At 37.8% G+C, this 13,899-nt stretch overlaps 1 protein-coding gene across 1 annotated transcript in view; it reads right to left on the reverse strand.

The window, feature by feature from the left end:
• Positions 1-13,899, reverse strand: part of EYS (eyes shut homolog) — a 1,042,686-nt gene that overhangs the window by 122,478 nt on the left and 906,309 nt on the right. The window contains exon 42 of the mRNA XM_068937477.1: positions 13,046-13,266. Coding sequence (XP_068793578.1) covers positions 13,046-13,266 — 221 coding nt within the window. The remainder of the gene's footprint in view (positions 1-13,045; positions 13,267-13,899) is intronic.

Raw genomic sequence — 13,899 nt, forward strand, 5'->3', positions numbered from 1 at the left:
ATGTATTTCAAATTTGTTACAAATGCATTCTAAATGATTCCCAAGAAAATATATTAAATTAAAGCTTTGAATAGTTGCTGGGCTAAGACCATCACCAAGAAAAATAGAAAAAATGGTTATTTATAGGACAGCAACTGCAAATCTTGAAGAAATGCTGTTCATTTATATTTTGCTATCAGTATTCACCCCTAATTGTAATCAATTTCATGCTCTTACTATCAGCAGTGTTTTGGGGGCATTTTACCTATTTCCTCATGTTCTCTCATGAGTAGGGGGGAGATACAGAGTATACCCAGTTGCATTTAGTACATTTGCCAGCAATATATTATAAAACTTCATAGTATAATGAAGATAATTAAGAATAAATGAACAATACATACAGAAGAATTATAGCTACCATATGGTAATTAAATGCTTTGAGTGCATATACACATGCATGTGTTTGTATACATGTTCGCATCAGATACCTAACTCACAGTTTACTAATTCCTGATGATTATAGCAAAGAGGATGACGTGGTAATTGAGATATGAAACTTTATGCCCTATTAGCAGCTTCAAAGGCTGTTTAGAAAAATGTATTATAAGGAGACATATGTCATGACACCTATATTTGAAACTGAAGGCTTATACCTCCCTGCAGTCCTGAGGAAACTTTTTTGGGGATGTAAAGAGAGATGGCTAATGTAAATAACATTGCTGCACAGAAGAGGCCTTTTAATTGGAAATTTGAATAACTATTTAAAACAACACTCTTGATACTGAGTAACTGCTTTCTGTCCAGTATGTTTCACCTTCAGGGATTGCTAAGGTGTTCCTTTCTGCTGCGCTTTTTCAGAACTTAATTTCCTTTCTATTGCAACCTACTCAGACATAAGTGTGCAAAGCTGCTAGCAGTTCTGTTTTCTTTTATGTACACACCAAACTAAAGTACCCATTAAAGTAAATAAATTAGCTTCAAAAGCCCCCTATTAATTAATATTGAAATGGTCCAGGTACAGAAATGAGGAAGATGTCCAAAAACTCATACGTTTATTTCATATGGCCCACTTCAAATATCACAACAGCATTAGAAGACAGCAAGAAGAATCAGCTTGATCAATCTTCTACATAACTTCCCTTTAGAGTAATATGGTTTTTCTTACTTGACTGTAAAACTCTTTACTAAGGCAACGGGAGAAGAAATCTAGTGCATCGACTAGCCTCCAAGCCAGATGAAGTTTTCAAAGAACACAGTAAGGCTAAAAGTTTGATGGGCCTACTGAGAAGGTGGCCATGTAATTTCACACAAGAGAACCGGTATCCCTTAGTGAAGTCTCGTGCCTTCTGGAGTAACACAAATCATGCCTTGACTCCTAATCCTCTATCTGACTACTTCCAAGTACTATCAGATCCTGAAGCAGAGAAGAGGCAACTCCAGCTGTACTCTTATGAACACCTGAGGAGCGTACTTAAACTGGGTACAACTAAGCAGCCTGGTAATAATACATTTACAACTATTAAAAAAAGGAGACTGCCCCTAGAGGAAACATAAAGCCTTTTAAATCTGTGCAGGACTTTTTATTTAGTTATACAGTATTCTAGCCAGGTAACCAAACAGTACTGATACTGGATAATAGGTAACTGAGATACTATTACTGGAAATAATGACAGCAGTTCCTAAGGTGCTGCTCTGAAATTGCACCACAGCTACTCTAGAGCCTAGCCTAGAGTCTGTTTGGATTATGGAAGATCCCAATGGATCCATATTAATCCTTGTGCTGCCTTCTTCTCCTATGATTCACAGTTTCCTGATGAAGGTCCTGGTGAAGGAGAAATGCATTTTGTGATTTTGGAGACCTTTTCTCTTCATATCTCCTAAGGTATTTTAAGTTAGAGAGAATCAATTTTAAAGAGCAGTGGTATCACATACATTTTTCTTCAAGCCAGTCTTTTTTGAAGAGAGATGCACAAAGTTGTCTAGCAGGACGCCTGATAATTCTCCTTAAATTTCTGGATTTTTTACATATAACAGATCTATCTTCTGTGTGCCCTTTCACTTAAGAGTTATATGCAACTTCAATAGGTGTTTGCTAGCAAGAAAATCATCTTCCTCCCTTTACATTTGTAAGATTGATATTTAATCTGAAATAATCGGACCTAGTTGTGGGGCAGACTATCTACAGACACTGCATGTATTGACCCACAACAATAGGCAGTGAGAAAGAAAAGAGGAACTAGTCAGGTTACCTTTGCCTTTGGATATTCAGCTGGACACCTGTAGATACCCTGGGTATAGGTAGGACATCCCTGCTATTTCTGTCTTTTCTCAGCCCTAAAAGCTAACTTTTAGTTTGGCCAGCCAAAGGAAGCCTAATTTAAATGCACTGTATGCACACACATCATGAAATTCATATTTGGACAAGAATACAGAAAATTGTGACTATGTCTTTACCATTCTTTGTACTTAGCCATACACACGGTTATAAAGTTGGCTGTTTTTACTAAATCCAAAAAGCAAAATTTCAGTTTCCTACCTTTCTAAAAAGTGAACTTAAAACAAATGCTGTTACTAAGATGGGAATAAAGCAGCAGAAAGAAATTTAGTAACAAAGTAATCTTCTGTATCAAGATGACATCTCATATCCATACTTTTCTAATTCAGGTTGAACATTAACTCTGTACTTTTTAGTCCTCTATTCAGCAAGATCCCACAGGTTAAGAAGAATTCTCTAAATCATAATTGAAATCTGTTCTGTATGGTGACCTAAGTCAAACCTAAGTCAAACATCACTCTTCCTTTCCTTGAGAAGCTCCCCAAAACAGGGAATCAGAACAAGGACATTATCTCCCATTATATCTCCACTCAACCATGATAGTCAGGTCTGCAATTTCATCATTTTCTTCTCCGTTATGTGATTTTGGTTGCCAGAAGTCTGTAAATCTATCATGAGGTAGGTGTACACATTAGGCTAAGAGTAAAGGAATAAATGTTCTAAAATATATTACAGATAGTACATTTTCTGCAGTACCAATCCTTTTATTTTATTGTGATATCTTCCTGTAAACAACTAGAGCATATAATAGTTCCCTAAGGAAAATTTAAACATTTCACTGAAAGGATTATCTCTGCAGAATTTTGAAGATCATGAGTATAAAGAATATGGCATATTTATCATTTTACATATAAACACCATATATGATATAACATATAATAGGAACAGCTATACTATTTGTCAGGATTTGTACCTAAAACAGAACAAAGGGCCCTAAAATTTTATTGGGAATGAAATTCTTATAAATATCCATGCACTGCTTTCCAGTTAGATATATATCTATGCATAGTGTTTTGCATATTTCTATATCCTTTTAAACATCACACTGGCCTTGGATAAGGATCGTATTAAATTCATTTTGGTGATTTTGTGTTTTAAAGTTGCACCCTTCTGGAAGCAATGCTATCATAAGTGATGATTTGGTCGTGCTGTATTCTCAAAAATTATGTTGCACAATATTTCTGGGAGTTGATTCAAATCATTCTACAATGACTGGTATTAAAACAGCAGTTACTGGTATTTCAACACCTGCACAAAAATTTGAGCCATGGCAGCTTCTCTCATTTAAGTACGGCCGAACTGAGATGATGTAAAAACATCACATTTAACGAATTTTGTGCACAGCTTGCACATTATCTAAACAGTCAAGAATTTAAAATGCTATTTATATTTGGATCCTTGCTTTTCCTGCTTGCTCTGTTTTCAGCATGTTACTATCTGCCTTTTCACACTGATCGAATATTTAAATTTGCAGATCTGAGAACACAAAAAAATTGATTTTTCCAAAGGCATTATTAATAGAATCATGACTATTAATAGAATCATCACTGAACTGTCTAAATTAAAAAAAAAAAAAAGATTTATCCTTTGATCATCATTTTTTCTAACTTGTTTGCTTGGATTTTAAATGCTATTATTCAGCCACCAGAATTTGTTATTACAACAATACTTTAATAATAAAATGAGGTTATGAAACTAGCAGATTCTGAAAACTGTGCTACATTTTAATCATTGCATATTTGGATATGAAGTGCAGGCTAGAGAAGTGATCATGAGATGGACTGAAAACTGGCTGACACGGCTCGGAGAGCTGTGATCAGTGCCACAAAGTGCAGCTGGAGGCCAGTCACCAGTGGTGGCCCCCAGCGGTCAGTACTGAGGCCAATACTGTTTAAAATCTTCATTAATGACCTGGACAATGGGACAGAGTGTATCCTCAGTAAGTTTGCTGATGATGCTAAGCTGGGAGGAGTGGCTGATACATCAGTGGGCTGTGCTGCCATTAGAGGGACCTGGACAAGCTGGAGAGCTGGGCAGAGAGGAACCTCCTTAAGTTCCACAAAGGCAAGTGCAGGGTCCTGCCCCTGGGGAGGAATAACCTCATGCACCAGGACAGGCTGGAGGCTGACCTGCTGGAAAGTAGCTCTGTGGAGAAGGACCTGGAGGTCCAGGTGGACACTAGGTTGAACATGGGCCAGCAATGCACCCTTGTGGCAGAGAAAGCCAACAGCATTCTGGATTGAATTAGGAACTAAGTGCTGTCCAGTAGGTTGAGGGAGGTGATCCTTCCCCTCTGCTCAACACTGGTGAGGCCACATCTGGAGTGCTGGGTCCAGCTCTGGCCTCCTCTGTACAGGGGAGACATGGACTTACTGGAGTGAATGCAGTGAAGAGCCACAAACACAATGGAGGGACTGCAGCATCTCTCATACGCGGAGAGTCTGGGGTGGCTGGGATTGTTTATTCTGGAGAAGGGAAGGTTGTGGGGATCTAATCAGTTTTTATAAGTATCTCATGGGAAGGCATAAAGAAGATGGAGCCAGACTCTTCTCAGTGGTGCCCAGTGACAGGACCAGAGGCAACGTGTACAGTCTGAAACAGGAAATTCCACTTGAACATGAACCCATATAATAACATCTGCAGTTCTAAAAGTGCTACCAGAAGTTGCTAGAGTTGCAAAAGATGTGAACATCTTCAGCATTGACAGATTTACTCAAGAAGCAACTCTGTACTACGAATAGGAGAAAAGGATTAATAAAAGGGTAAAAGCCTATCCTCAGATGAATTCCTCCAACACAGACCTGACTTGAGAAGCATTTCGAGCTTATGAGCACAAAGAAGCACAATTAAGTACTTCTGGCACATGATCTGGGAAAAAATGACCATCACTACCCTTTGAAATAAATATGAGATGTAAGAAAAGTCAAAATAACATTGGAGAGCCTCCGTAAGTCTTCCACTTGAACTTCTTCTGTTTCTAAAAGCAGTCAAAGTCACAATTACTTTTTCTACTATTTATTTTCATTAACACCAGGGATATATACTGAAAAGAGACCAGGAAATCTGTTAAGTCATTTTACCTGGCCTCTTCAATACATGCAATATATGGAATTCTATCACTTACCAAGTTCCACTAAAATATTTCCTCTTATCTACGAGAAAGCTCATCTAGAACTCTTTTCATACCTTTAAAAAAGGCTTTCAAATCCACATCAGATGAACTTCAGGAAACAGTTCGGATTTAATTTTTTGTTTCATAAATCAGTTTTTCAAGGCGTATGAAGAACTGTACGGTCCTCCAACATACAGAAAACAGTTTCTGAAATATGATTTAAAATATGGCTTTTCCCATTTGTAGTTGTGAGGTACCTTCCAAATGAGACCTATGCTTCTAGGGAGGTATTTCCTACAACATCAGAAGATCATGCTTGAAAAACTGCATTCCTTAAGGATTTTTCATAATTATGACATTCATAGGGGTTGAAATCTGAAGATAAGTGTCTCTCTATTGAAATTTATTGCTAATTGAGTTTGATTTTTCAGTCTTAGTTAATTGATTAACATTAATGGACCATCTGCTGCACCCGTACACGGGGAACAAAAACAGTAAGAATAATTGCTATAAGAATAGTTTGAGACATTGGAAACATGATTGGTTGAGGGAGCAATTAACTTTCAAATTGTACTCTGCACTACAAAGCTAAGCTTGTCTATATTTACATTTTCCTGAGTCTTTATACAATTTAAAACAAATGTATTAATCAACTGCAAGTAGTGTTGTGGCTGACATATTTGGCAAATCATTGGTGAAGTAGTTTTATGAGTTTATTTTCCTCATCCAGATGTGTCTTCTTAATTAACACTAAGCTTGGTTTGCAACATCTGGTTTATATGAACTGGGGGCCACATAGAATACTAAGGCTTTTCTAGATTAATCTTTCCAAGCCCTTTCCAAATGTGTATTTGCAAACCTACGAGCTCTGAGTTCTCAAAACTAGTCATAGAACTATTTGACACTCAAACCCTAAATTTACTAAATACAATTGTCATTTTTTCCTCTGAAATTAACCAGTCTCTGTAATTCTACATTTAATGTGGATTTAACGTGCAGTACAAGAGATAGTGAGCTTGCAAAAGCACTTCTAAAAGCAATAGGGCATTTACAAAGAAAAGAAAATAATTTGTTTTTAAAAACTAATAAAATAGCAATCATGTAAAGAATGAGAAATTTAGATTTGTACTAAACCACTCATTTGATATAGCACAGGTTTAAAAAAAACTGTTGATTCAGAATGGCTTTTGTTCTATGCACAGCAGGATTTCTAGTCAAAATATAAACTGCATTTAGGTGACACTTATTGTTTACCAAAAAGGAGGGGAAAGGCTCTTATACAAGCATAACCTCAAAGTAATGAAAAGTACAAGAGATTTCAAAGTTCACAATACGATGTATTTGTTACTTTCATACTATGGCAAAATAGTAGTTGTGTTTTGTATATAATTAATGATACTCTGATATTATTGCAAATTGATTTTATTATTTTTAAATACAGAATGTATTCTAGTGTTTGTTAAAAATGCCCATGTGATTTATGTTTTAAAAAATGTATTAGAAAATATGGCATGCCAAATTCTCATTTCACATGCAATGCTACAAAAACACTAACTCAAAGCAAAGATTACCTAAGCCTACATAAATTATTTTGTTACTTTCTAATCATAAGCCAATTAGGACAAATTTTGAAAAAGTAAAGATTTCTCAGGACGAAGACATCTTATTTATAAATTTAATCCTGAAGTTCTATTACTTCTTCAGTGAATCTTATATTAAATTCTTCTCTTGAATTTACTAAAAGTGACATACTTAGAAGTTGGAACTGTAGATACTAATAATCTAAAACAGATAAAACATACAGCTCAAACCTTGCTTTCAAGGTAATTTGAAGGTAATTGCATTTATACTGGTGTCTTTATACTTAGTCCTACTGATTCACCTAAATGGTGCCAAGGAAATCTGTCGTGATGTAGTTGGGTTTACTGGTCCCCAGCTATTCAGACTGAAAATCTGGCCACAGCATGCCATGATCTCCTTCCAGTTCTTATCAGTTCCCAAAAACTAAGGTGCTCATAGAGGTAAGGAACATACCCAGGTCTTGTTCTAACATGAGGTGGGGATGTGGTTGGAGAACATAACCTCTTTTGGTAGTTTTTGAGAAGTTTTTCTGTATCCCAATGTGATGACACAGCATGTGTGTCAGAAAGTGTCATTTAGTACTACATGGTGGTCAATAAAATGATCACCTTTCTCTTCTGGGTTATTTTGTAGTGCAACTGGAAAACTGTTTTGCTGCATGGACCTTACAGTTTAAAAAAAACAAAAAAAACTGAATTCTGTATTACCTTTACTGCAGTTGAGTAAACAAAATCCACTAATGTCACAAGAAAATTATGGTCTGAGATGTTCATTCTTCTATGACAGTCTGCATTAATAACCTCATTTTCCCACTTCTTTTTCACCTACTTGAATATTTATAATTAAAATATCTGATGTGAAAGCATATACATGCTCATACTGTTATCCCACTAAAAAAAGAGGGGGAGAGGTGATGATGTAAAAGCAGTTTTCAAGTATATAGAATGCTACTGAAAAGAAAAAGGAAAATATCACTTTTCTGTGTGAGTAGTATGAATCAGTGGGCTTAAATTACAGCATGAAAGATTAAAATTATATGTTAGGAAACCCTTACTGCCAGTAAGATATTGAAGCTCTGGAACAGATTTTCTGGGAAGCCAGTAGAGATTCAATTATGAGAGATATTTAAAAACAAGTTAGGCAAAGTCTATTAGGAATGATATCGGTACAACTCATCCTTTTTGGAGGACAACCGCTAGAAGACTCAGTCCTATTTTGACATAATTTTATGTAGTTCAAAATTCTTAGCTCTCTTCTTTTATATTGAAGTTATTTGAGTATCTCTTGCATATGCATCTGCATAGACACTATGGTTTTGAAGCTTCTGGTATGTCTGCTAGGTCTACTATGTTGCTGCTTGCTCCTCTAACAAAGACAAGACTTGTGTCTTCACTGGGGTTCTTGTAAATGAATATTGGTAGCAACACCCTGTTACTTGATTTTACGTCTCAGATCCCACTAACACAAGGTGTTAAAAGTCCCTGAAAGCATGCTTCATCTTTTGCTAATCCTATTTAAAGTCAAGGACTTTGAGTTTTGACTTTCCTCTTTGTTGGTTTATGAACACCTACTGACAGAACACTTTTTGTATCAGGGCCCTGAGGACACTACTAGGCCCCCCACTGGGGCCTCCCATGAGCCCAGGACCCCATTTCAGCTCATCTTGAGGATGTCAATCCTGGCCTGAGATATGCTGTAGAAGCCTCTGTTTCCTGTGCTAACACTGTCATGCTTGTGTCTGGCCCTGCTGATCTGGGCCCTGCTGATCTGGACCCTGACCATCACCTGTTCGGGCCCCATCACCCCAGAGGTACCTGATACCTGGGACTGCCCCCGGCTGCAGGCGGGACAGGCCCTGGCAGCCATGGGGAGCCCCGGCTGCTACCAGCCGCCAACCCACAGGGAGCAACAGGCCCATGTGGCACCCAGACATTTTGTATCTGAAAACTAGAGGCATATAAAACCCCATCTTTTACTACTGAAAATACAAACCGGAACACATTTTGTTCTGCAAAATAAATTTCTTCTGCATAATTATGGTAATTAATAGACTGAACACTAAAATAGTATTTTTATACACTGGTGTAGAGAAAAGGCAGGTAATATTGTTTTAAGGATGACTACGAGATAAGTTTCATATATGAGACACACCTGTTTAAGCACAGCAGTGTGTATTGACAAGCTCCAGCGCTCATTACAAAATATGGCTGAGATATTTCCCTATATAATCCTTCACTGTCTTTGAGAAACAAAAGCTCTAACTAGTTGCCCAGCATGCAAAGAATAACATGCAATGACAAAAATTCTTTTTTGGGCACTAAACAGCGTAAGTGAAATAACTGGCAAATTCTTAAGCAAGTCATGAACTGTTTTGTAATAGTTGCTTGTTTCATCTAACAAAAATTAGTTTTCAATACAACTCATTTTTTTCCCAGTAATAAATAAGCAAACAGATATAATTGAAAGTATAGATGAGAATATTTTAAATACTAGGCTATTTATCACTGCCATTGGCTACGTGAAAATAAAATTATTACTTGAAAATCCACATACACCACCTGAACCCTGGCACTGAAGACTAGAAAGTTTTCCCGACAAAATATGCACAGAATGTCCATCTCTGGCTTTTCAGTTCTTCCTGCTCCATACACAACATGATGTTAACCACCACTGGTTGATGAGCAACTAGGTTCATTGACTAGTTGCTAGGATAAAACAACAAGCAAACTACTGCAGAGCTAAGGGAAAGACTCATGTATTTCAGCTTCAAGAGGTATTGGAAGATGTCTGTAATCAAGGCATTGAAAGAAGAAGGAAATAACAAGCTTAACATAGTTTAAAATGAGTCCATTTACTAAATAGAGTTTGTCAGAGTGTATCCATTTGCTAAATGAATTCCTACTGTTGATAAGAATTGCCTGGACCAGAGAAAGACAAGAATAGTTTACAGCAAAGAATAACTCACCATTCCTTTTGGGAGATGGATGGATGAAACACTCAACCTAAGTATGGAGACACAGATCCAAAAGAAGAGTCAAATTCTGTGGAGTACTCAGGTCCAGATGAAAGCGGTTTTGGAATCAGACCTGTCGTGGCTGATATGGAGGTATGCAAATTATTATCTTTCCACACCTCCTCAGTCTAGTCAAAACAGTGAAAGATGGAATCAGTACACAGCAAACAAGCATACCTGAAAGGAGTTTCAGATCCTGGCTTTCTGCTAGGCAGAATCTCTGTAAAATGCTTGCCAGTATTCCTGTAAAATGCCTGCTAGCACAGGCAAATTGACCTCCCAACTTGTTACCCTGTTTAATTCCTCCATGAAGAAACTGGAGAAGGTAAGTAGATGACTTACCAATAAGTCAACATTGTAGATGTCACATGGCTAAGTTTCACCACTCCTCAGGAGAGCAGAAGCTATTTGGTTTTCCCTTTGTTGTTTATATGTTATATGGCAATGGAGCTGCGTACCTCCACATACATGCCATTCTCTGGGAAGGAGAATCTTGCACATGCTGTGGACCAAACGAAGCAGTCCAGGACCTTGTGGTGCAGGAATTGCTCCTTTAAAGCTCACTAGCCAGTAACCTATCCAAATGGGCCTTCCAAATCCTGAGAGATCTGTTGTGACAGTTTTTTTGATAATCTTGACAGTTGGAGGAATGATCAGTCTCTGAAAAAATAACTCTTATTCTGGCAGGTAAACTGTATGAAGTCAGAGCTGTACAACTTGGATGTGAAACATGGCATCCGCATATTCATAACATGCTGAAGGTCACTCAATATGAAGAGATTGGGCACTGACTGTATATACATACATACATACATATGAACACAAGTAAACTACAGACTCACATGTAAACTGGTATCTTTCTGTAACTGCTGGCAGAATATTGGCTAACTTCACCTTCCTGAATTTGAACGCGTGGATACATAATTTTAACTTGCATTTGACTAAGCTGGGATGCTTCAGAGCAGGTCCACACACAGTTATTGGGACAGAAGAACCCTCATAGAATAATAAAATTATTGTGGTTTAAAGAAACCTCTGGAAATTATCTAGTCCAATCACCTGGCTCAAAGCAGGATCAGCCAGAGCAGGTTGTCCAGTCAGGTTTTGAATTTCTCCAAGGATGGAGACTCCACAACCTCTGGGCAACCTGTTCCAATGCTCAGTTACCCTCACAGTGAAGAAATGTTTTCTTGTGGTCAAGTGGAACTTCCTGTGTTTCAGTTTGTTGTCTCTCATCCTGTCACTGGGCACCACTGGGATGAGTCTGGCTCTGTCTTCTTCACATTCTCCCATCAGGTATTTATTAACACTGATAAGACTGCCATGAGCCTGCTCTTCTCCAGGATAAACAATCCTAGCTGTCTCAAACCACCCTTATATGAGAGATGCTCCAGTCCCTTCATCATCTGCATGGCTCTTCACTGTACTCGCTCCAGTTAGTACATGTCTCTCCTGTACTGGGGACCCAGAACTGGACCCAGCACTCCAGATGTGACCTCACCAGTGTTGAGTAGAGCGAAAGGAGGTAATGCTCTTCCTAACGCAGCACAAGATGCTGCTGGCCTTCTTTATCAGTCCCTGGCGTACACCAACACTGACTAGCCACCAGCTCTACTTCGTGCCACTGATCACAACCCTTTGAGCCTGGCAGTTCAGATAGTTTTGTTTATGAGGATGTTATGGGAGACTATTGAAACCCTGGCTAAAGTCAAGATAAATACCCACTGCATGCCCATCATGTACCAGCTCAGTCATCTCACTGTAGAAGGCTATCAGGTTGATCAGTATCTCGCAAAAGAGTTTCTGAAATAGGCTGAGGCCAGCAGTTTGGATGCAGAAAGGCAGAAAAACAGATCAAATAATCAGGAATAATCTTATTCAGAAGCCAAGCTTCAAATGAAATAGTACTCCATGATGGTAGATGACAGGCCAATCAGGTCCTGTGCAGTGGAATGACAGAGATACAGGAAGGAGCAACAGAGGAGAAACAGATGCATTACTCCCAAGTACACACTTAGTTTCACCAGTCTGCTAGGCAGATTGTATGCTTCTTCATTATTAAACGTTATCTTGTTCTCATTAATGCTCTAGTCAAACAAAGCTTAAAGATCAAAAACCTATTTGGTGTTCTTGGTGTGCTCACATCAGAGAAGAGTGGCAGAAAAGCACACCTCAAGGTCTCTTCAATCTGCCAAACACACAGTGGCTCAGATTTTTAGAAGTATTTTAGGTGATGCTCTGTTTGGCACTTGCCTAGAAGCCTAAGTACAATTTTTAAAACTGCCATGGCAGCTACTTCACAAATCCCATCAATTTTGAACAAAGTTGTGGTTCCTAAAAGCTGAATGCCTTAGACAATGGTCAAGTTGTTATGACTTAAAAAGTAAATATGCTGCAATTGAGCCGTCACTGCCGCTAAAGTATGTGCTTTTAGCCCAGGTCTCTTTTGGACCCCATCTCCTCTTAGGGCCTGATGTAGTGTAACTTTCAAAGATTCTTTAAGAATATTTCTTCATACACTCTGAAGATGATGATGAAATTGATTCATAGACTACCTTATTAATGTTTTCATAGCACAATGATGAAAGCATGTGCTCTGTCCTCGGAGCACAGCATGAAGATGGTAGAGAGTACAAGGCTTATTAGGATATATAGTTGTTAGACAGACGGAGTGAGACCTTACGTGATTCTGCCCAAATTATCTATAAAAAGAGTCTGATTTAGTCACCAAACCTTGCACGGGAAAAGATCTGGCTGACCAAGAAGGAATTCTGGCAGTAATCCAGTATGCAAGCAGCATGGGCAATGTAATTACATTTTATATCTCTTTTCATGTAAGCAAATAAGATATTAAATCTTTCTGGTTAGGCATGAAAAGCTCACATTTTCTACTTAGCATTATTAGGACAAAACATAGATGACTACTTCATTACACAGAAAATTATGGTAATTTCTCTTTAAGAACAAACTTACCAGCCCCAGAGCGTAAACAGATGATAAAGTGATTAAAAAAGATAACTCCTACCTAGTGCAGGTCCCACCATTGCGACATGGATTATAATCACACACTGGAACATTGCAGTTCTCAACATTCCTTCCTCCAAGAGCCTCATCTATGATGAACAACTCTTTGCTGTTAACTTGAAAATCCCTAATGCATCCTTTATAGCCATGTATCTGTCCAGCACATCGATGAACATCTGCGTGAACAGGAACATTTCCAAGGAAGATTGATCCAAAGGTGATCTGCAGAAACAAGACGAGAAACATGAGAAAAGAATGTAGCTTATATATTGCATGATGTAACTATGAGCAATGGAGGAATAATAAGAGATAAAGGAAATAGCCATTACGTGAGCTGGACAAAAACTATGATTTTTGGTTGATGATTTGGTTGATTAAAAAAAAAAAACACTATGATTTGGTTGATTTTAAAATGCAGTTTTCTCTTTATTTTATTTTAATTCATATGATAAGATTGTTTTTATGTGTGCCTGTATCTTCATATGTGTAAATACAACATACATCCTAGGAAACACAAATTGGAATTCCATACCTTAAACACAACCAACATGGCAAGGTTACCCTTACTCTACACTATGAATTTTACATTTTTGGTTCTGTGTTGGTATAGAAACACTTGTCAGAGAATAAAGATTAGAGATTAGATTACAGAATAGATTAGAAAGTAGATTAGAGAATAAAGCAATTCTTTAGGATCTGGGAATTATGGCACCTCACAATAGACAAACACTTCACGTTTCTTGGATGAGTGACAGAAAAGAAAAAGGACTGCTAAGCCGAAGCTCAAAGGAGAAGGGAAAGTTTAGCAGTGGGGAAAGGCAGTAAATTCTAGCATCACAAAAAAGCCTAGCAACA

This window comes from Struthio camelus, chromosome 3, assembly GCF_040807025.1.
Source record: "Struthio camelus isolate bStrCam1 chromosome 3, bStrCam1.hap1, whole genome shotgun sequence".
Classification (NCBI taxonomy): domain Eukaryota; kingdom Metazoa; phylum Chordata; class Aves; order Struthioniformes; family Struthionidae; genus Struthio; species Struthio camelus.